Genomic DNA, 23955 nt, shown 5'->3' with positions numbered 1-23955 from the left:
GACTTCCCAGGTTGTTTATTTTACTGCAACCTTTCCATACGTTATGCTGCTGATTCTACTAATCAGAGGGATTACTTTGCCAGGGGCATCACGTGGGATACAGTTCTATCTTTACCCTGACCTGGGACGTCTGGCAGATCCGCAGGTAGCTCCCCTCAGATAACATGGATTTATACATCTACTGTATATACTGTAGATCTTCATAGATGTATGCTAAGATTTTGTATAGGAGTTTTTAAAAAATTAACCCTATTTCTAAATGTTGGGTTTTACTGCAAAGTAATATTAAGCCAACCTGTCAGTTTTGACAAATTAATTAAATGAATGAGGTATTATTATTAGATAAATAAAAAAGCATTATAAATAAATGAAAAATGTACTATGCATGTTTTCTATTAGTCATGGAAGTTATACTCCATGAATGATGATGCACAGTGCCAAAATATTCTGTCAAAATTGGTTTTATCCTATCATTGTGATTTTTGTATTTTGCAAAACACTATAAATTCACCACCCATGTTTTTGTCAAAATTTATGAGATCTTAAAAAAAAAACATTAAAAACAACACAAAAAGTTTAGTTGCATCTTCAGCTTTCTCCTACAGTATACCAGTTTCAGTTTCTCTTTGCTACCGTGACAAATATTATCACAAAAATCTATGACTATGGCAACTGCAATGGAAATCAACAGACTGTAAACCTTCTTCTTCCATTGGTTTTAACATTCTCCAAAAGTCCATTAAAAACATTTAGGACAGCTACTAATTTGCCCAGCTGGTAGTTTGACTTCACTGATAGAGAAAGAAATATATTGATAAAGAGATACACATTTTGTCATGGTTTTTACCAGAACATGCAAATTCTAACTTTGTACATGTAAAGATAACTTTGTGAGCCTGAGGAAAATAAGTTGCCAGATTGAGTTAAAGTCAATGACAATGTCAAAGACGATGACATTTATAGCATTTTGCAGTAAAACCCGTCATGTTCCATAAAGCCGCTTGTCCTTAGCCGCACATGAAGCTGGGTCCTTCTAAGTCCTTCTGAGATGTTTTCTTTAACTTTTACACTGAAAATAATTGCCCAGGTGTTTATCATACCCTAAAGCTGGCCACCCTGCATGAAAACATTGTTTGTTTCATCTCTCTGGGGTGTCCTGCTGTGCACTTTGACCTCTGCTTCAGTTTCCCCATCTGTTACAAAATGTGGGTTCCACCATGGGAAGAAAAACAGGGAAGAGTCCTAATAAAAGGATTGCATTTACATTTGTACTCAAAATTCTTTTCCACTTTTTTTTTTTTGTTTAATATACAGTAAAAAATAGCCTTACACCTTTAATAATTAAACTCCACTTTAATGTGTTGTTTCTTATTTTTGAATAAATAACCTGCAACATTAAGGTTTGGAATTTTTTATTTTTCTTTGAACTTTCCCAGGTGTGGATGGATGCAGGAACACAAATCTTCTTCTCTTATGCTATCTGTCTGGGCTGCTTGACAGCCCTGGGAAGCTACAATAAATACAACAACAATTGCTACAGGTGAGACTACTGAAAAAGTGACACAAGTCAATACAGTACTGGGGTGTCATACAATACTGAGAATTATGTGTCAAATATAGATACAGATAAATATATAGAAGTGGGAAGTGTCAGGTCAAATATAAACTCAAGTATTGAGAATTATACATAATTGATTTTTTTTTTCTCTCACAGAGATTGTGTGGCTTTATGCTTCCTGAACAGTGGTACAAGTTTTGTAGCTGGATTTGCCATTTTTTCTATCCTGGGTTTCATGTCTTTTGAGCAGAATGTCCCGATTTCAGAAGTAGCAGAATCAGGTATGTTTTTTTTTTTTTGGTAATAGTGGACTTTGTTTGGAGCTTTAAACATAAACATGATCATTCATTAAAATGTATAAAAATTATATATATATATATATATATATATATATATATATATATATATATATATATATATATATCAAAAACATCCATAATAACAGTACCTAAGGTACTTACATTTGTTACATTTGTACAAAAAATGTATGTTTCAGGCCCAGGATTGGCTTTTATTGCTTATCCACGTGCTGTTTCCATGATGCCATTCTCTTCTTTGTGGGCTTGTTTCTTTTTCATTATGATTGTGCTGCTTGGCATGGATAGTCAGGTAAAACACAAAAATGCGATCAGTTGCTGAATGTGTAAAAGTAATGACTCGAACATGCACTGCTGTTACAATGACTTCATTTGCCCTTTGTTTTGTCTGTCAGTTTGTCTGCGTGGAAAGTCTGGTCACAGCAGTAGTTGACATGTACCCATCAGTGTTCCGTCGTAAATATCGTAGAGAACTCCTAATCCTTGTTGTGGCCCTCGTATCTTTTCTTACGGGATTGATCATGCTGACAGAGGTATGGCACTCAGTGTTTTTGCATATTTAGTGGCTAGACAATTGAACTGTACAGATTACAATACATTGACATATTAAAAGGAAATATTGGATGATGTAGACTAGCAGCCAGGATGTCAAATCTTAAATAAAGTTCTCTCTCTCTCTCTCTCTCTCTCTCTCTCTCTCTCTCTTACATAGGGTGGAATGTATGTCTTCCAGCTATTTGACTACTATGCAGCCAGTGGGATGTGCCTCCTCTTTGTTGGCATTTTTGAGACAATTTGCATTGCCTGGATTTATGGTGAGAATATATAAAATATCCACATTTTTTCCTGTTAATTATTTATTTATTTTGCATTTTCCGATAATCTTTCAGGGTAAGAAAGACTTCAGTAAAGCTAGGGTGTGCTGCAGGCACAAAGTCTTTGAAGCAAGGCACCGGGTGAAGCAAGATGTTCATAAAGTCAGACAGTAGAGGTATCTGGGCGTCCTTGGTGCCAGACGGCATAATTTGTTTATAGCAGGGAGTAACTCTGGGTTAACATGGGAGAATTCTGGATTAGCGCGGGCATAAGTCAGCATGGCATGATTCATGGTAAACATAGCATGACTTTGGATTAACAGGGCAAAAATAGGACTTAATTTAAGGTAGGATCTGTCATATAAGGTATTATCTTAAATTAAGCTCCTGCAGCCACTAAATCTTAGCTTGTTTATTCCCCTTTGTGAGCTGTGTAGGGAGAGTGTCCCCCCCACACATGTAGTTAGAAAATGTCGAGCTGGATAGTAAGCGGCACTGCTGGATCCTCGCTAGATATTATTTAGCCAATACCACTGGGCTGCCCTCTGAGCCCCACTTTGCAGATTTGGAGCATTGTGCCGTTGGTCTCTGGTTGGTATGCTGTATGGGAAGCCTGCTTATCCTGGACAGATTTGCGCTCTGTGCTGTCAGCCCTTGTAGTGCAGGGAACCTCTTCACCCCAGACACTATTGGCTCCTTGTCAACATCCCTTGGTTCACACACAGCATGAAGAGCCTTCTTACCCTCAACATCTTTGTGCTCCTTGGTGTTGGCTTGCTACATTTTGTGAGCCAAGACCCACACAACTGGACTGGCTTTCTCATGTTGTTGCCAAAGAATAGTAGTGAGAACATGAAACTTCCTCTTAAAGTTTTCAAAAATAAACCTGAAGCTAAAATCTGGATAAAAAAACTGTGAATGCTAAAAGCATTTAAAGAAGGAAAAAAAAAAAAAAACAGAGACAAGAGCGAAGCGTAAATAATGACTATGATAACTAGAAAATTACAAACACCTGAAAATGCTGAACAATGAACAGGTGAAGTGAGTGAATAACACTGTAAACAAAAAACACGTAGACAATACTGAGTACCCCATACTGCTTCTACAGGATCCCAAATGGTAAGAACAAAATGGTAATCATCGCCCCTTGATTAATTGATCTTCAACAGGTGTGCATATTTATATAAAAAAAGACATTTTGGCAGTTTGCTGGACCGGAGCATTCAGGTGTGTTTACACAATGTCAAGAGGAAAAGACATAAGCTATGGCCTCTGAAAAGCATTTTTTGTACATCAGTCTGGAAAGGGTTACAAAACCATTTCCAAACAATTTGGATTTAACTTTCTACAGTGAAAAATTATTCACCCCAAGATCGGACTGTGCAATGCTCAGAGAAATACAAAAAAATTACAAATTTACATCTCAGATCCTATGGGCCTCACTAATACGGAGCCCTGGAAGTCACCTAGAGGAGAAAAAAAAAACAATCTGTGGCAACAGTTTTGTAATTTGTGCCCTCAGTTTAATAATCCGTTCCCACAACTTCTTAGACTGTTCCCTCAGTTTACTAATCCGTGCACTCAGATTTTGTAATCCGTACCCACAAATTTATAATTCTGTGCGCACGCTTTTGCAATCTGTTCCCACAGGCTTGTATACAGCCTTCTTTTAGAAGAACAGGAAGCTTCCCACTACATGTTAATGAATCTTATTATCCTATTTATTATGGATTGTTAAGTGTAATACACCGAACTGTCTTACAGCATGCTTACAGTTATTCTCTAGCTATCAATTGTAGCAGCTTTGAGGTAGAATACTGTGATTTAATAAGAATGATTTGCATTAAAATCTTGTGATAATCAGTACATTATTATAATTATTATTGTTGTTATTATTATTATTGAGATTATTATTAAATGAGGAAGAAAGCAGTTAGTCAACAGTCTGTCATAAAACACAAATCCGGGTTTATTAAATATTAATAATAATTATTTTTATTTTATAATTATAAAAGATTACATTGAAGAACACTGAAGTAAATTAATTCAGAAATGCTTTATTTATAAATAACCTAAAAATTAGTCCAAATCTATCTATCCTATAGGGTGAGGAAAAAGTAAGCTCAAGGTGGATGGAAGCCTAAGGGTAGACAGAGACTGTCATTGGGCAGCAATTCGTATGATGTATATAAACCATAAGATGCTGAATTGACTTATTTACTTTTACCTTTTATAGTCGGAAAAACACATTTCCAAAACTATAATAGGTTATTTATAAATTAAGCATTTATTAATTATTATGTATGCTACAGTTATAATAATAATAATAATAATAATAATAATAATAATAATAATAATAATTACTACTACTACTATTACTGCTAGTAGGCATTTTGTTACATTTAGGCTATGCATTTAGAATAAGTTTTTATCCAAAAGAATTCCAAAAGAGAAAGAAAGCAATTAATAAACAGTTGGTTACAATACACAATGCCAGGTTTATTAAATAATGGCAAAAATAATATTAATATTATTATTATTAATAATAATAATAATAATAATTGCAACGTGCTAAGTTTGCTGTATTACATTTAATAATCCACAATAAAACAATATGTAATAAGATTCATTTACACGTAGCGAGGAGCTTCCTGTTCTTCTAAAAGGAGTCTGTGTACAAACCTGTGGGAACAGATTGCAAAAGCGTGCGCACAGAATTATAAATTTGTGGGTACGGATTACAAAATCTGAGTGCACGGATAAGTAAACTGAGGGAACAGTCTAAGAAGTTGTGGGAACGGATTATTAAACTGAGGGCACAAATTACAAAACTGTTGCCACAGATTTTTATTTTTAATTTTTTTCTCCTCTAGGTGACTACCGGGGCTCCGTACTTTCACAACGTACAAAAAAGATGTTTTATATATGTATAATCTGATTGTATAGACGTTGTTAATATTATAGTCCAAAAATCATTTTTTAGGTGCTGACCGTTTTTATGACAATATTGAGGACATGATTGGTTATCGGCCTGGGCCTTACATTAAGTACTGCTGGTTGTTCCTGACTCCAGCCACGTGTTTTGTAAGTTTTTAAAATTTGTACTTTATATGTCTGTTTTTAAGGTTGATGTTTAAAAGTACTAGCTTGCTACTAAAACTTTCTACTAGCCACTCATTGTTTAGCATTTATTTGTATTTAAAATATTCTGTTCCTGTAGGGCACCTTTGCTTTCTCCTTGATCAAATATACTCCACTAAAGTACAACAGTGAGTATGTGTATCCATGGTGGGGTTATGCACTGGGCTGGCTCCTGGCTTTGTCCTCCATGGTCTGTATTCCCCTATGGATTGTGTATAAGATGGGCACTGCCAAAGGAACACTAAAAGAGGTGGAAACACAACTTCAACATACAAAGCAGCAATGCCACAATTGCTTTTACTTCTTCTACTACTTATTCCTTTTTTCTATTCTTAGAGATTTCAAGAGCTGACCACACCATCCCCTGATCTGCCCATAACGCGACAGGAACAAGAGAAACTACATGTTATCTTTACTGCTGATGGGGAAGGTCTTTCTCAGAGAAGAGCTTCTACCAAAGATGGATACTTTCTTGTGACTGAGAAGGAATCGCATTGCTGAATTCTTTAATGCGAAGAGACACTATGGAGCACTTCATGTTTCATCCTTGGAGCCCTTACATTAATACCTCACTCTGTGGATGACAGCCAAACAACACCAAACAGAGTGGCTGTGAAATAGTTTTTTTGTAATGTACTTTGGATCATAGATAAAGCTATGTCGCCCTCTGTGGGCACTTTTTAATTAACATCCATTTTCTCTAGTGGTGTGGGACATTTTCCTATTTGTAAGCAATGCAATTTTTTAACCATCAAAGGTTGCCAAGCCAGTGTGGGTTTCTTTGGCTCACAGGTTCTCTGCCTTTCCCCTGCATGTTCAAAAACATGACAGTAGATGGTGGTGGATTGGTATTTGAAATGGCTTGGTTATGCTAAATTAGCATACTTGTGATAAGTGTTGAATGGTTGTGTCCAGTAATGTTTCCATCCTTGTGTGCAGAGTTCTCAGGATTGTTTCTGGAACTACTACAAACCTGACCGGATAAATGAGTTACTGAAAATAAATGTATAAATAAACATTAACTAATACTTTTATATTAACCTGGGCATTAGGGAATGAATGTGAATGAAGATTGAATGTGGCTTATTATTTTACATATTTTGATTATTTTCCCTTTCCCTCAGTTTGGCTAGCTGGGTTTATATAGTCTGCTGTTTATCATAGTTGGTTGTTAGAAAAAACAAAAAGGCAAGTATCTGTAAGTACATTGTACTGTATATATATTGTGTACAAGATTTAAAAAATTGGTGATACTTTTTACAGATTTCAGTATTTTTAAATTAATCAGTTCTATGTTTGTAATGATTGTGTGATTGTGTGTATGTGTGTGTGCCCTGCAATGGATTTGCACCCTGTCCAGAGTGTCTTGCCCTAAGCCTCCTGGGATAGGCTCCAGGCCCCCTGCAATGCTGAATACAGGATAAAGCAGTATAGAAGATAAGTGAGTGAGTGAGTGAGTGAATGAGTGAGAGTTCTATGTATGTGTGGCTGTTTTTTGTTTAATTCCTAGTATTGCATGTTAATAGTTGGAATTCACTGTTCAGTAGAAGTTCACTGAGTAAGAAAGGAAGGCAGCAACAACAATGAATTAAGATTTCTGACGAACTGGAGCTTTAAAAAAACTCTGAAATTCACTTACATTTTTGCAATTACCCAACTGGCTCCATGATTTTTGTAATTATAATTTTAGTTAAAGTTAAGTTATATAAGTTATAATCTTATTTCAATATGTATCATGAAACATAATACAGTCAATTATTATTGAGGTACAGTAATTGTAATCAGTAATACAAGTGACTATGTGTATGTGTGTGTGCCATTCGATGGTTTGCCGCCCTGTCCAGGGTGTACCCCGTCTTGTCCCCAGGAATAGGCTGCAGGTCTCAGCGACTCTGTATACAGGAAAAAGTGGTATAGACAGTGAGTGAGCAATACAAATGCTACAGTATCTTTAAAATAAAAAAGAGGAAAGTTGTCAACAGAACAAACATAAACAACTATTCATTAATGAACTATTAATTAAATTCTTAATTATAAGCCCAAACGCTTCAATTAAAGCAAAGTGAAAGTACAATCTCACCCTAGATAAAGCCAAACATTTATAATAAGAAGAATAATGATAATAATACTTTTGATTTTGTTCATAAGTAATAATTGCTGATACTATGTGCAAGAATTATACCATTATTGCAAATGTGTGTACCACCTTCTGATAAAAAAAAAATGTGCTTCTCTTTTTAACATGCAGTATATGTACTTTTTTTGTGTAGATATTTAAATCAAATAAATGATTGTTGTGTGGGGGGAATAAGGTAAGGCACACACACATTTTACAGTGGTGGAAATCTCAGTGGGGCCCGCAGGTATTATTGATTTTTTTATGGTTATTAGCCTTTTGGCTGGTTAACTGAACTGAGTTTAGACTAAATAACTACTGTATAAATAATTAAACCGAATGTGTTCTGTCAGTTTAATTGTTAGATGAAAATATTGTGTCCCAAATTGTGAACACTTAACCAGCACACCTGTATAGTCCATTTTCTGAACATCCATTTTCAGACATAGGCTTCCTTTTTTGTTTAAATAAACTGTACTCTCCTGGAAAGGATTTCCACTAGATCTGAAGCAAGGCTGTAAGGATTAATGTTTATTCAGGCACAAGAGCATTGCACTGCAGTTGGGTGAGGAGGTCTGGCATGCCGTCTGTCTTTTAGTTGATCCCAAATGTGTTTATTTATAGAACTCGAGTTCTTCCACACCAATCTTGGGAAGCCATGTCTTCATGGAGCTTCCTTTGTGCACTGGGGCATTGTCATTCTGAAACAGGTTTGGACCACCTGGATCCAGTGAAGAGCAAGTGCACAGCTACGGAAAAGTCTCCATATTCAGAGGATTCTGTTTTTTTTTGCTTCCTCGTAATCAGTATCTTCTCACTTGTAAAATTTGGAGGTTAAATCAAGGTTCAGAAAGCATTCTTTGCATTTAGCTAGCTTTAGGACTAAATGTAGTTAAAAAAAACATTAGACTGACCATGAAGTGTAAAAGCAACACTTTTTGCCCATACCAGGCATCAACCTATCAATTGGTGCTAAAAAGTGCACCAATGCCCCCTGTGTTCCCAGAGGAATATCTTCTGAAAAGACAAAATATCCAACATTGTAGTCCTTCCCACAGGCATGCCCAGTAAAAAAAAATGCACAGTAAAAAAAAAACATGTTCCCCAATACAATAAAGTTCTTTCTTTTCTGTGCCCAATAAATGTCATGAAAAAAATAAAACAAAAATAAATATACTCAGCAAAAAAAGAAACGTGCCTTTTTCAGGACTGTGTATTTCAACAATAATGTTGTAAAAATCCAGATAACTTTACAGATCTTCATTGTAAAGGGTTTAAACAATGTTTTCCATGCATGTTCAATTAACCATAATCAATTAATTAACATGCACCTGTGGAATGGTCGTTAAGACCTGAACAGCTTACAGAAAGTAGGCATTTAAGGCCACAGTTCTAAAAACGCAGGACACTAAAGAGACTTGTTTACTGACTGTGAAAAACACCCAAAGAAAGATGCCCAGGGTCCCTGCTCATCTGCGTGAACGTGCTAGGCATGCTGCAGGGAGGCATGAGGACTGCTGATGTGGCTAGGGCAATAAATTGCCATGTCCGCACTGTGAGACGCCTAAGACAGCGCTACAGGGAGACAGGAAGGACAGCTAATCATCCTCGCAGTGGAAGACCACGTGTAACAACACCTGCACAGGATCGGTACATCCGAATATCACACCTGCGTGACAGGTACAGGACGGCCACAACAACTGCCCCAGTCCCACCAGGAACACACAATCCCTCCATCAGTGCTCAGACTTTCCGCAATACTGATACTGACTGGTACTTTTGATTTTGAGCCTCCCTTCATTCAGGGACACATTGTGAATCATTTTTAGTTTATGTCTTATGGTGTTGACTTATTTAGTGTTCATACAAATATTTACACATTAAGTTTACTGAAAGTAAAAACAGTTGAAAGTCAGAGAACGTTTTTTTTTTGCTGAGTATATATATAAAGAATAGATATAAAAAAGATATATTAAACATAAAATTAAAAGCAGAATATAAAAATATATCCAAATATCTACTATAAACAGTCCATGTAGTGTGCAAAGCTGAGCTTCAGCTCAAGGCCATAATATCAAGAATATCAAGAGATAGTAGGGCTGTAGTTATAATTTTTTATATTTATACTTAAAAAAAACTTGATGCAACTGACTGACTAATGGACAAAACAACTGTACAACTGTACAACAAAACAACTTTTTTTTTAAATAGAAAATTACGAGGCTGGTTAAACTTCAGGCAGCCATCTAAGTACTGAGAAAGTTTTATTTAATTCTGTCCAGACAGTTTTGTGTAACGCTGTGAGAATCTGGCTAGACAGACAAACAGAAAAAATGATGAGACTGTTTTTTTTCTGGTCCTTCAATGTATGAACTGTTCTGAGTTCTGACCAATGTACAGACAAAACCCTTAAAAAAAGAATTATACAGATATTGTTTAAAACAGAGAAGACGGTCCAGTCAGGTGTCACAACTAGCTGTGAATTTGGTACCAATAAATCGGGCAAAGTATTATTGTGCACATTTTAATAATGAACCTAATTTTTAAACAGGGGAAGTGTGTTCATTATCTGTATATATAGAGAGAATTTATTTTGCCGTTAAAGCGGTCCTTGGCTGGATAAGCCCTGGTGTATGGCATCTAAATCACCACAATAATAGCCAGTAGGCTGAGGACTGTGTATTCAGGAACAGCAGAAGTTAATTTAAGCAGAAATATCTGCAGTTACAGAGGTCTAGCTCTATACAAAAGGACTTCTTTCAACTCTAGACAGTTCAATTACTAATCCTAACACAGCACGCTTTGTCATTTCTCCGCCAGGAGACGCTACAATTTTTCTCCCTTGACTCTGGTCACTGTTTACGGAAGTCGATGTGACGTGTCAGTCTTCACACAGGCATTGTGGGATCGGAAGCCTCGGTCTTGCCATGGAGAAATCAGAAAACACCGAAGTTGAGTGCGAAATTGGCAAATAAACGAGCCGTCTTTAACACCGTAGTTGTTGTTGTTGAAAACGAATGATCCTGACTGCTATGGCTGAAGTGAAGGCTTCTCGGTGAAGAGAAATGGACGTCCGTTATGCCTTCGCTCCCCGACGTACAGTACACAGGCAGTGAGAGCATTCGTGTCAATGGACGTTTGTGTGCTGTGGCTCGTACAGTGGTTCGACGGCAGACAAGAATTAGGCCATTTTAGGAATTAGTAATTACTGCACTCCTTTTTTTTTTTACTTAGGTTATTTTTTGTTTTGCTAAAAGACAGAGAAGGGGAAAATGTCGACGACAACGAGCCCCGAAGCGGTGAGGAAATTATTGGATAATATGCAGACGGACCTGCGCTCTCTGTCCATGGAATGCAAGAAGAAATTCCCTCCAGTCAAAGAGGTAAGAGCTGCTGAGAAAACCTGCACAGTCAGTCATCATACTGACAAATCATTCAAGCTTTAAGGGAGCCTACGAACCCTTTATATCTGTCTGTCATTCGAGTTGATTGCTTATAATTCAGTCTAAACAGCCGGATGTGGTATTAAAACAGATCAGTGTTGTTGTGTTTCTAAGGTTGTTAGTAATGAGAAAAGTAAAACTCCTCTTAAAAAAGCTGTTAATTTATTACAGAACAATTAACTCATTATTGGCTCAAGGGACCAAAAGATTTCAATCATTAATAATTCTCTAATTAATAATAATAATAATAATAATAATTGGGGGCTCGATGGCTCAGTCATAACCCCGGGTGTCTCTCTCACTATCAGGGTTTGAGGTTTGAATCCCGCTTCCGGTCTGTTTTTCTGGAGTTTGCATGTTCTCCCTTTACTTCGTAGGTTTCCTCTGGGTACTCCTGGTTCACCCACAGTTTATTTTGGGCTGATTAGGCATTTCCAAATATGTATCATACACATAAGTATTGTATGATTTTGTGTGTGTGCATACACTTGTGTGTACGCATGTTTGTGCCCTGTGTAGGCATGACATCCCCATTCTCTCCAGTATGGTAAATGGTATGGAAAATATGAAGCAACACATATTTTGTCTTAAAATGCCCTTGAAATTCAAATTGCTCTTCCTTTTTATGTATGTGTGCATTTAATGTTAATGTTAGCCAAACATAAAAATCCAAAACAAGGAATTTTTGAGAGTACTCCCACCCTCCACACAGAAGATAACATCACCTCAAGCATGAGTTATGAGGCATGACACTTACTTGCATTGGGCATGATGCAAAAACCAATAACTAAAAAAAAAAAAAATTAATCAATGGGAAAATCTTTGACAGATTTTTTTATTTATTTACAAAATAGGAAAAAAACCTGGCTGTTTTGGATCTCAGGATCTGCCCAAACTTTAATATGTCAAGTTAACATATATTTATTTATTTTTAGTGTCTCTCACTTCTGGGTGAAAAATAAGCAATTGTTTAATGACTCGACCTGTACTATTCTAGTGTTTGTCCAATTAAATACTCTCTGGAAAGTTTATTCCCCACCCCTGAGAACAGGGCTTGCTTTTTAGTAGGAGTGTTTGTCACTGTGTGTCTTTAAACACACACACACACACACACACACACAGACATTCTCTCTCTCTCCTTCTCTCGCTCTTCTCTTCTCTAGTTATCGCTTAGTTAAGGAAACAATTAGTTGACTTTGATTGTTTTTCGAAAATGGTGGACTTTTTAAAATTAGTGTAATACTTAACTAACCACTTTAGCTGTAAGTGCATCTAAATGCCTCAAGGTGATGACTATGATATGTGGTACCTCTGATTTCTGAACTCAATTGAACATGTATAGTGTTTGTCCTAAAAGAGACAGCATTTTTTCACCTAAGACACTGAACTGGGTGTAATAAAGGGGGTAGTGAGAAATCCTTCTCAGCTGATAAAAGACTTTTGCTAAACTCTTTACCGTTCTCTATATTCAGCTACTTTGTTATGCTAATGTTGAGTTTGTTTGGATTCAGCAGGGGTGTGGTGGATCTTAAACACTATTGGCTGTTTTGTAAGTCAGTCATGCTCATCAGCATTTACAGTGTTTAGAGCATTACTCTGATTTCCTGGTTTGAAGTGAAATATGTCAACATTCAGAATCAAGTCACGCTTCTCATGCCATTTTACTAGGACTAGCAAGATCTACCTCTAATTTATGGATAACTGTGAGAGTAACTAATATGATGTGCCGGTACTTTAAGGCTCATGTGCTTTAACGGCCCAAAAATTCTAATCATCCCATTATGACACTGAGAAAGATCTAATTTTCATACAACTGCATTGAGCTTCACACTGCAGCTTGATTTGATAAATGCCCCTCAGTCTTCTGTTAATATACAAATCAGTTATGGGTTTAAAAAAAAAAAAAAAAAAAAAAATATATATATATATATATATATATGAGTTTTGATTCCAGGTCGGCAGCCTTGGGCTCTTTGCTTTATGCACTGTGGGCTGTGGTGAACTGGGAGCTCTGGCACCTTTCTATTGTGGCCAGCATCACCTATTTGGTGATTTGTGATGCGTTGGCTTTTTTGTGACATCGGACTGAATTGGCTGCTGTTTTGTCGCCATGAGCTTGTATGTGCTCATGCAAAATTCATTTTCTTTTCATGTGGCGCATATAAACAGGATAAGCGAAGCCTACGATTTTACTCAAATTTGCTGACATATCTCCCGGATATGATGTCAAGTTTTGCATAACATCCACTCTCGCTCTTTTGATGGTTTTCAGCTTTCTCCTTCTGCACATTGTATTGTTGTCTGGTGTATAGCGATATGACCCAGCACCCAAAATACTTTCAAAGCACTCCAACGCAGACTCCGTTCTTTGCGGAAGATGGATTACAAAGATGCACAGGAAAAAAAAACCTTCAAAAAAATAATATACGACCCTGCTAAATCCTGGCCAAATAACAGACATGCTGATTCGCACAGGGCTAATATTATCACAGGACCTCTCTGTTCAGAGAAATATGGTAGGTGATTTTCAGGTGAATTTTTACTTTACAACTTACAGACATGGTTGATTCGCACTGGATTAGGATCACAGACTACCTCCCCAATTATTACATGTGACTATTACATATAATAGGTTGCCAGATAATACTAATCCTGTGTGAATAGGGCTTTACACCTACTGATCCACAAATCATTCAGGAAACACTATATTGTCCTCCATCCAATCTCTGAAAACCAAACTGTAATATTCTCTTCTCTTGCTTTTGGTGTAAATTTAGCTTAAAAAAGGTGAGTAAATCACCAGTTAGAAGTTGCAATTGATGTTCCTGCACATAATAAAAGTGATGGTCAGGTTTATACAAACTTTTATCCATGTAGTCTATATACATAGGATGCAGTAAGCTACACAAATCTCAGAAGAAAGGCAGTTTTATTTCACTCCTCTTAATCACCTTAATGAGACCCTCAGCAAAGTCACAAAGTGACTCTATTGCAGTATTTGCAAGTACCATCGTCATATAGCTATTGTATCCTTTTCCCTTCTTCCTCGGTATACATCAGACCTCTGGCACACATCGAAGTGATCTGTTTAAAAGCTTGAGACTTATAGGAAGGGAGTTATCTAACCGTAACGTGTTTTTTAAAGCTGGTCATAGACTCCTGTTTATTTTCCTTTCTTCTCTTCGCAGTTGTGGTGAGAGTATTTTATGCTTTTAGAGCATTTTGAACTCTGTTGCTTAGTGCTTGAGTTTGGGTCTCTTATTAGATTGCTAGCCTTGTTATCTATTACCATTGTGCTGTCTGCAAGTTAACTCTGAACTGTCCTGTTGCTCAGTATTACACTCACCTCCTGTCTGACAACCTGGAGGCCTGTGAATACATTCGGCTAGCCGAATTCACTGAAAAGTGATCAGGACAACTGAGCACAATACACATTTTGAAATATAGGACAAATTATGATGATTTTCATTAAACATAGGTTGCTACCTCAAAAATGCAGGACCCCTGCAAACCTGGCTTACTGTTAGTACAAAGGCTTGGATGTTTCCACTTACCAAAAACATGCCAGCTCTAGATTGCACTTAGATGTAAATTTGTGTTTTTTTTTACTTTCTTTCTTAATGAATTGGAGTGTATTTCCCTAGAATATCCCCTATATCCATTGTGTCTGTGACTTGGTTTTTAACAGTTCCTCAAGATAATTGAATAAGTTATAACTTTATATGCTAAAATTAAAAAACAAAATTTATTGATTTAGTTTATTATTTATTACAGTACTTTACAGTGTGGACCTGTCATTGATTACAATGCTTAATTTATTAATGAACATGTCACTTATTAGCAGCTCATGTTAGGTTTAATGTTTTTTAATGTTAGGTTTAAACAGGCTTTCCTTTCTTCCCTTTCTTTTTTCCCTCTATGTCTTTAAAAAAATCCTTGGCTGTTGTAGGGGTCATTTTCAGTTTGTGACTTAAATAAACGAAAAATCATAATGAAGAAAAACTTCAGGTCAGCATGTGCTTGTACTGTGAAGGTTGTAGTACTGTGAAGCAGTTATGGTTTGTTGCTAAGTAACGCAGTTCAACAGGTCAGGCATATTTAACTTCCACTGCCTATCAGTGAAGGTTGGTTAAAAAAAATTAAGACTTGCTTTAAGTATGTTCATGATTTGGTTGTATTGAGAGAGAAAATGACATTCCCCAAAAGCTTCACATTGTATGCTTGCTTAGTAGATTCAGGCATAAAAATTGGCTGTCTGACAATTTAATGTTAATAATGTACCTAAACATTTTTTTCAGCCACGGTGGCAAGAGGATGATAGAGGTTTTGTGTGCAAATGCTAACATTTTGGTTGGTAATTTCAATGCAAAAGTCTGGTAAAACAAAGAGAGAATACAGATGTAGCAGTCAAAGATATCAATTTTTCCCGTCAAAGTTAGAACGATCTTTTAGAAAAACAATTAAATGTTGTTATTTCGGCTGCTCCCACCAAGGGGTCGCCACAGCGGATCATCCGTTCCGCAGACAAGCTAGGCACAAGTTTTACGTCGGATGCCCTTTCTGATGCAACCCTCACATTTTCTCTGGCCTTGGGACTGCCGCTGCATCCAGGGGCTGGGGTTTGGGCACTGGCTGGGAATCGAACCTGGCCCTTCCACATGGCAGGTAAAAGACCTACCACTGAGCCACCAGTGCCACAAATGTTCCCTTTTCTATTCTATTCTTTTTTATTCTATTTTATTCTATTTGCATAGTTCAAATCATGAGGATGTTTATAAAGTCTATTAAAACGTTTCCGTAATAAACAGGAAGTCTGATCTCATTACACACGACCTCAATACAGAGTGGCAGTTAGCCAGCTTGTTCGAATAATGCTAGCTAATAGCAATAATAATAATAATAATAATAATAATAATGGGTAAATTATACTATTAAGTTCCTTTTAACACTTTTCTTACAACCTTTAAACATATGCAAACTCTGGGCAACAGAAAAATGCAGCAAATTTTTTTTTACTGCTATTGTAGACAGAAGTACATTTTCCATAACTTAAGGCGAGGTGTATTTTGATTCTTTACTTTTTTGACATCTTGGGCATAACATAGTAGCAGGTGACTTAACTGGACTGAAGGACAGAGAGCGAGAGAGTAAAGCCCCGTTTACATTGCAGGTCTCGATGCCCAATTCAGATTTGTTGCCTATATCTGTTCTTTTTGACCATCTGTTTACATGTTCTTTCAACTATGACCCATATTCGATTCAAGTGTTTATACTTGTCATACCATCTGAAACATCGCTCATATCTAAAGGGAGGTTCTTGCGCTACACACTGGCCAAGATGGATGAAGGCAAAATATGCTTGACGTGAGCTCTGCGATATATGCAAAGTTTGCGAAACGTCACCATAGTTTTGAAACGGAGGAGGATGAATAAAACGCCATAATTGCAGCCTGTGCATATGCTTTATTCACCAAATACTTATTTTGTAATGTTATTTAGCCTAAAGTCCCACCCACTTAAAACGGTAATAAGTTCACTTTGCACAAGCTAAATCACTATGTGCATGTCCTCTCTCTTAGTTTTTTGTTCTCTCTCTCACTCTTGTTTTCTCTCAAAATATTGTTTTCCTGGATGTTGTGTATGATTTGCGGGTGTCAGGGACCTGCTATTAATGTGCAGGATGTCTGTAATTTATAATATTGAAAATCCAATAAACGAAGCCACTCCAGCTGCCCTTTAACTCCCTCTTTCCTCTCCTGGTTAAGAAAATCAAGGACGTAACACATCGCCACAGTGTGATAACTAAAACCTTAACGCTTGCTTATGCACATGGCAAATCAAATGGCAGTTTGAGTACACGATTACTCAATATAGGAACCATAATTTGAATACTGTTAAATGCTGTAGTACTATTTCTGTATTTCTTACACTAGCAAGGATGCATGCTGTAGTATTACAATTTCCTTTCATTAAAGCTAATAGGCCCAAACAATAGCAAGCTCCACACATGGTCTGCCACATTTGGAATGGAAGAACTCGTACACAGGGCCCTGAAATCTATTTTAATGGAATCCTTTAGGTTGAACTTGAACGCCGACTACACCTCAATCCTTCTCACGCATCATTAGTGCCTGATCTCACTAATGCTCTTGAGGCTGAAAGAGCTTTAATCCCCACAGCCATGCTATTAAAATATAGTAGAAGTTTTTTAGAGAAATGTTGGGGTTATTATATCCACACAGAAGACCTACATCTTGAATGGGATTTTCAGCAAGCATGTTTGGGTGTGATTGTCTGGCGTCCAAAAACTTCTGGCCATATACTGTAGATAAACTCAGCAAGGAAGCATAATAAAGAATGCTACTTTGTGTCTATTCGAACAGCAATCAACATCTATTTTCTCTCAACACACACACACACACACACACACACACACACAAAAGTAATAACTATGAATTCGGCTGAGGAAGTAGTTTGAGTGTATGCAGATATAAAAAAAGAAATCCATAGTGAGCACACCAATGGGTCCCTTGGCATTTGTGTTTGCGCCAGAAATCATGCAATCAAAAACGAAAGGGAGTTTGTAGGAAGTGTATAAGTGGAAACAACAAAGTTAGCAATATTGTGCTGACAAAATAATAATGTGGACATAATATCAAATGTTCTAATCAACCTGTGCCATAGTAACCAGTCTTCATTAGATGTTTATAATCTTGAAACAGAATAAACTTTTTTAATGAAAAAAGCAGACTATTAATTATGCTAAGTATGTTTGTTAACAGATGGGTGGGTGCTTGATTGATTTAGCTAATGCAGGTTTTTAATGCATCTATATTTTCCTCTATTTGATGAAATCTCACTTAAAATTTTAAATTTACTGACTACAGCTTTTTATTTTTATTTTTTTATTTATTAATGAGAAATTATTTATTTGTATTTAATTGCAGGCACTGAGAAACTGAAGATCACCAGTTAAAGGATGATACTCATTACATTTTTTTTTCATGTTAATATACTGCACTGTGCAAAAGTCTTGATTTACCCCTAACTTCTCCATATTTAGCCTCCAGAGAACCAGACTTTCTTGTATTCTTTTAAAGTAGTCAAATTTGTTCTCCAGGCTTCCTGAAGGAATTTTTTTGGCTCTTATTTTCAGTCCAGTCCCTGTACCTGACCAGTTTCAGAGGGATGTTTTTTTTTGTTGTTTTTTTGTGAGCTACAATGTGACCTGATTATCATTCAAGCATTAAAAAAAAAATGAAACTTAGGACATGAACCAGTGAGAAACAGGTGCAGATGATCAGGTGAGTAGTATACTGGTGATGCTAAATGCTGAGTGGTTAGAACAGATGAGAGAGGAAATGAGGTTGCTGCGGAGGTTGTTTCATAAACAATTAAATTTTAAATTCTATCTTTACACACTGTGCCTGTTGCAATAAAACATTTGTTCCCATTTCTTTAATTTATTATGACAAAATGACAGGGGTTTAAGACTTGTGCACAGTACTGGAAATGTTGATTCTGTGTATTATATAGCTGGCTGCTTTGGTGCTGTAAAAGACATCTGTTCGCGGATAAATGAATTTGCATGATGGAGTGTTGACAGTTAAATTTGTGTGTAGGCCGTAATGCAGTTCTTTTATTGCACACCAGTTGGTTTCATCAGTGCTTTCTGCTCCCAAATACTGCAAGATTTGGTGTTTTTCTTGATCCGACACCTGAGTCAAACTGATCATGGCAAAATGACAATTCCTATATTGTTATACATCTTGGTGTTTAATGAGAGATTCATGTTTTTTATCTTTTTGTTTTTTCTTCAGGCTGCAGAATCTGGCATTGTTAAAATTAAGACAATAGCTGCAAGAAACACGGATATCCTTGCAGGTAAATTCTAAGAAATTTTGAAAGCTACATGCTAATAGTTCACCTTCAAGTTATTTAAATGTATAATCATACTATGCATGTTCTGTACAGTGCTGTAAGTTCCTCTAAGTAACTACTCCAGGTAGATTATTCCTACTGCCTGGACACTTTGATCATCAATTGTTTTATCTTTTGTAATCTTTATTCTTACAGTACTACTGTACATTTTCTTTTCAACAAAAAAGGGCAAAGAATGATGCAGAACTTCGTTTCTCTTTGCTTATATCATCTCTCCTCAGCTCTGAAAGAGAATAGCTCTGAGGTGGTGCAGCCGTTCCTGATGGGCTGTGGAACCAAAGAGCCCAAAATCACCCAGCTGTGTCTCGCTGCTATTCAGAGGCTCATGTCCCATGAGGTGGTGTCAGAGGTACGCACTGACAAACATGTCAAAGTTTTTAAAGAGTCACTCATGTGGTCAATTATTCCTGTTATTCATCGGCTGCTTGATGTCTCGCAATGATCACTGAGGTTATCAACAGACAGTGACTAAAACTCTGTTGTGTTTGCTGTATGTCAGAAATGAAGCAATTTGGTCGAAATGCTGTTGTATAAGAGATTGTGTTACATTATATTGGTGTGTTGGAAAAACAAATTAAGTTGATGCTAATTTTAAACACGCACGCTTAATTCATTTCATTATGCTCATGAACACATTTAAAATAGGTTGTGGTTTTGCTTATTTATAATAATGTGACACTTTAATTTGTAGGGTATATTTACTTTTCTTCTTTGTAAGACAGCACCTAAATAGTGCTTAAAACTCTATTCATTGAAAGACATCCAGGCCAGTATGTATTAGGTGAATGAGTCACAAGCAATTTGAAATAATAGTCTTGGGCAGTGTGAATTGAAAAGCTGGACCTGCGTAATTATAGCTCCATTATGGCTTTTTAAAACTGCAGATTGAAAAGAGTGCAACATGTCATGATTTGTATTAAGTAAGAGGTCAGGGTTATGGTTATTAGCACTACAGATTTAGAGACTCTGGGGGTGAGGGTTAGGGAAAGGTTTTAGGATTAGGAATTAGGGTATAGAGTTAGGTTAAGGTTTAAGAAGTTTAGGTTTAGGAGGTGTAGGGGTTAGGGATCATTTTGAACGAAAGACATTTTAAATGCCAGTGTTAACTATAGCATTTAAAGCTTAACAGGCTCCTGGGATTTATCCACTGTATTGATGTTGTATAAAATGGTCCGTACACGTTACATTTGTCAGGCCACATCCACACAAACTCACAAGTGACATTGCGGTCCGTTTGTATTAGGATTTAGTTGTGTTAGGATACAAGTCTATAAAAAATAATCAGTTTAAAATTTCCATAGCATTTCAGTTATATTTATTGTCAATTTTCAGTAACATTAAACATGTGGACAGTTTGATCTTTGATGGCCTTGTATATTTTCTTCATTTGCACGCTACTGGACTGTAAATCATTGTGAAAGGACTTTTGTTGCTCTGTCACATTCTGCTCTTATTTTGACAGTACTATCTTTTGTGAGGGCAAGTGAGAATTAGCCCTGCTGTGTCACACTTTCGTTTCTGTTTCTTTCACAAACGCTTTCGTACATGGCAAACTATCGTGGTGATTGGCTCTGTTGAGTGATGCATATAGCCACGCCACCTCGAGGAAATAGCGCTAGATTACTGTTATATTAATTATTTTCATTTATCAGAAAAGCATCAGGGTCTGGGTAGGACCGTCACTTGGTCTGGACAGCCATTCAGTCCACCATGTAGTCATGCCTGGCATATTACATTCAATCCCACAAGCCTATTTGGTGCAGAACTTTGATGTGTTTAAATAAGTTTTAAAGCTAACTAGTGATTAATTGCTAAAGTGCATTTATAGATTTCACATGCAGTATTTCATATGTGCAGCAACTTTGCATGTAATTACATAGTAACACACATGAATCAGATTCCCTGTTTTTTCTTTAATACTGCCGTAAAAAAAAAAGGATTTAAAAATACACACTGTTGTTTTCTCCAGTTCCTCTTTCATACCCTGCCAACATTACATAGCCTCTAAAACAATATATGCATAGGTCTGATTTGCAGTTCTGTCTCAGTAGAATTAGGCGAATGAGTGTGTTTGCATCACATAGACACAGACACAAAGATGTGTTTTGACCCTGTGAGAATGAATAAGCCTTACTCTCTGCTTGAGCTGACGTCTGCTCTGAGATCATCACCCTGTGTTTTTGTATAACAAGCTAGTGTTTGGTATCTGCTATACATGTGTTTAAAGAGAAGATCAAAATAAAAGATATGCTTAGACCAATCTTAACTTAGTTTAAGACAACATTCTTTCCATTGTTATTTTACATTGCATTTTTGCACTTAATTATTATAAAAAAATTATCAAGTAGTTTGTTAGGCTATGTAGCTAGTTTAATGTTTTTTCTCATTTCACTATTAGTGAGGAAGTTTTGCAAGGGTCTTCACAGATATATAACCCCAGATCTCTGATATTGTTGCCTAATATGTTATACTGAACTTCCAGCAACACACAGTATGACTGCAGATTAATCCATGCTATCGGTTATCACCCAAATAAGGATGAGTTCCCTGTCAGGCTGGTTCACCTCAAGGTTTATTTATTGTCATCTCAGGAAGTTTTTCTTTGCCACGTCGCCCTCGGCTTGCTCAACAAAAACAATCTGATCATTTTGATTCATACACATTCAAATTTCATACAGACATCCATAATTTCTTTTGATTACACAATCAAAGTGAAGCTCAATCAGAAGCTGCTTTGAGACAATGACACTTAGTAAAACCACTAAACAATTAAAATGTAATTGAATTAAATATTGCTGGGAATTTGTACAGTTTGATTAGTTTTCTGTTTTTATGAAGGTTCAGAATTATTAAGGAATATTGATGTGTTTTTTTTTTCTTCCTTTTTTGTTTTTCCCTATTATAACTTATATAAGGGTTTCAAAGTTTATGCTTTGGTTTATGTTTATTTTTAAAATTATCCAGTAGCTTGCTAAGTAAATACTAAATATTAAAGTAAAATTCTTAAAAGTAATAATAGGCTATATGTAATCTTTTAGTTGTGGTGAGGCATAGTCAGTCTCACATGATACATTTTATGGTCAATGTATGCTGTTATGCTACTGTTTTTTTTTCCTTCCCCTGTTCATGTCAGCAAGCCGCATGGTGGCGTAGTGGTTAGCACTGTGCCCTTACACCTCCAGGGTCGGGGCATCGATTCCTGCCTCGGGTCTGTGTGCGTGGAGTGTGTTCTCCGAGTGCTTGGTTGGTTTCCTCTGGGTCCTCTGGTTTCCTCCCACAGTCCTAAAATCAAACAGATTTGATCAATTGGCATTCCCAAATTGCTCATAATATGTGTTCTGCGATGAATTGACACTCCGCCTTGTGCCCCAAGTCTCCTGGGGTAGGCTCCATGCATCTGCAACCCTGGACAGGATAAGCGGTGTGAAAAAGATGAATGAATGAATGATTGAATGAATGTTAATATCAGCAGAGGTTGAACCACTTATGCTCCAGCATCTTTCTGCATTCCTTCACTTCCAAACATGCTTGACCCGGCTTTCCACCTGAGGATGGTGCACACTGATAAGAATCAACTTATTCCCTAATCTTTGGACTGGTCACGTTACGTGTACCCCTTATTGAAAGTATAGTTATGTTTATGTGTGGTGAAGAATTGGTCGTGAAAGAACCCTTTTTAAGAAGGCCTTTTAACTTTAGGGTTTGCAGGGTCTCATCTGCTACATCAGTTTCACTCTGTGTTTGAATCTATGGAAATTAATAGAGCAAAAAATAATAAACCCCTGTGCTTTTGAGTTTCAAAAAACTTTCATAGATTAAACATCATAATGTTTTAAAACAGCTTGCTTTTCCAAAATACTTATATTTACCACTTATAAAGTACCACTGTAGCTCAAGGGTGCAGTGAAGCTTTCCGATACTAAAACACATCTGTGTGGAGCTGGAGTGCGGTAAGCTGAGGTTTTTTTTTATATCTGACGAGGTGTTTGCGCACCCATGTCTAAGTCGAATAAGTTTAGGTTCAATCTGATCAACATGAATACATTTCACCTCAAGGAAATAACAATAGACTTCAACCTCAGTTGATAACTGACTAAATATGCCAGTTTACAAATAAACATTTTTAATGCAGTTTTTAATATATGGATTAGGATCTTTTTGTTCTGCTATGTGTGCTGAAGTCATTATTTACCCCAAATATTTATTTTTGTTACATGGAAAAAACAAATTAGAAAAAGCCTATGCATAAATATTTTTATGAGAGCCAACAGAGTATAAAAGTTTACCATGGCAAATGATTAAGAATAGGTGAAACTGGTGCAGTTCAGTTGTCAATGTTTTAATGATTATATGTGTAAGTAATGGCATACGGCAAAAACTTCCACTAAAAGTTTTTTTTTGTTGTTCTTTGTGTTGATGTGAACTTGTTAGGGAATGCTGACCAGATCTGCATAGCACAGCTCCTTGGCATTCTGTGATGTCCATAAAACTTCCACACAGCTTAAATGTGGTCAACAGCAAAAACATTGACCGATTTGGTCAATAGAACTGAAAGTTGTTTTGATTTGTCTGTGCAAATAAACATATCAGCCATAGCATTTCAAGGCAAAACATTATAAATTGT

The 23955-nt window shown here is 36.5% G+C and overlaps 2 protein-coding genes across 5 annotated transcripts in view; both read left to right on the top strand.

The window, feature by feature from the left end:
• slc6a13 (solute carrier family 6 member 13) overlaps positions 1–7487 on the top strand; it is a 48675-nt gene extending 41188 nt beyond the window's left edge. For all 3 annotated transcript variants that reach the window (XM_053491194.1, XM_053491193.1, XM_053491195.1), the window contains 9 exons: positions 11–145; positions 1437–1540; positions 1715–1839; positions 2055–2167; positions 2271–2408; positions 2588–2690; positions 5674–5774; positions 5911–6081; positions 6168–7487. In XM_053491194.1, coding sequence (XP_053347169.1) covers positions 11–145; positions 1437–1540; positions 1715–1839; positions 2055–2167; positions 2271–2408; positions 2588–2690; positions 5674–5774; positions 5911–6081; positions 6168–6332 — 1155 coding nt within the window. In that variant the 3' untranslated portion in view covers positions 6333–7487. The remainder of the gene's footprint in view (positions 1–10; positions 146–1436; positions 1541–1714; positions 1840–2054; positions 2168–2270; positions 2409–2587; positions 2691–5673; positions 5775–5910; positions 6082–6167) is intronic.
• A 3359-nt stretch (positions 7488–10846) lies between these two features.
• The window catches only part of mon2 (MON2 homolog, regulator of endosome-to-Golgi trafficking), a 36121-nt gene continuing 23012 nt past the window's right edge, over positions 10847–23955 (top strand). For both annotated transcript variants that reach the window (XM_053478674.1, XM_053478665.1), the window contains exons 1-3: positions 10847–11330; positions 19211–19274; positions 19553–19680. In XM_053478674.1, the coding sequence (XP_053334649.1) occupies positions 11220–11330; positions 19211–19274; positions 19553–19680 (303 nt within the window). In that variant the 5' untranslated portion in view covers positions 10847–11219. The remainder of the gene's footprint in view (positions 11331–19210; positions 19275–19552; positions 19681–23955) is intronic.

Source organism: Clarias gariepinus, chromosome 2 (genome assembly GCF_024256425.1).
Source record: "Clarias gariepinus isolate MV-2021 ecotype Netherlands chromosome 2, CGAR_prim_01v2, whole genome shotgun sequence".
Lineage (NCBI taxonomy): Eukaryota > Metazoa > Chordata > Actinopteri > Siluriformes > Clariidae > Clarias > Clarias gariepinus.
Note: the sequence above shows the minus strand (reverse complement) of the source record. Positions and strands in the feature narration are given on the sequence as shown.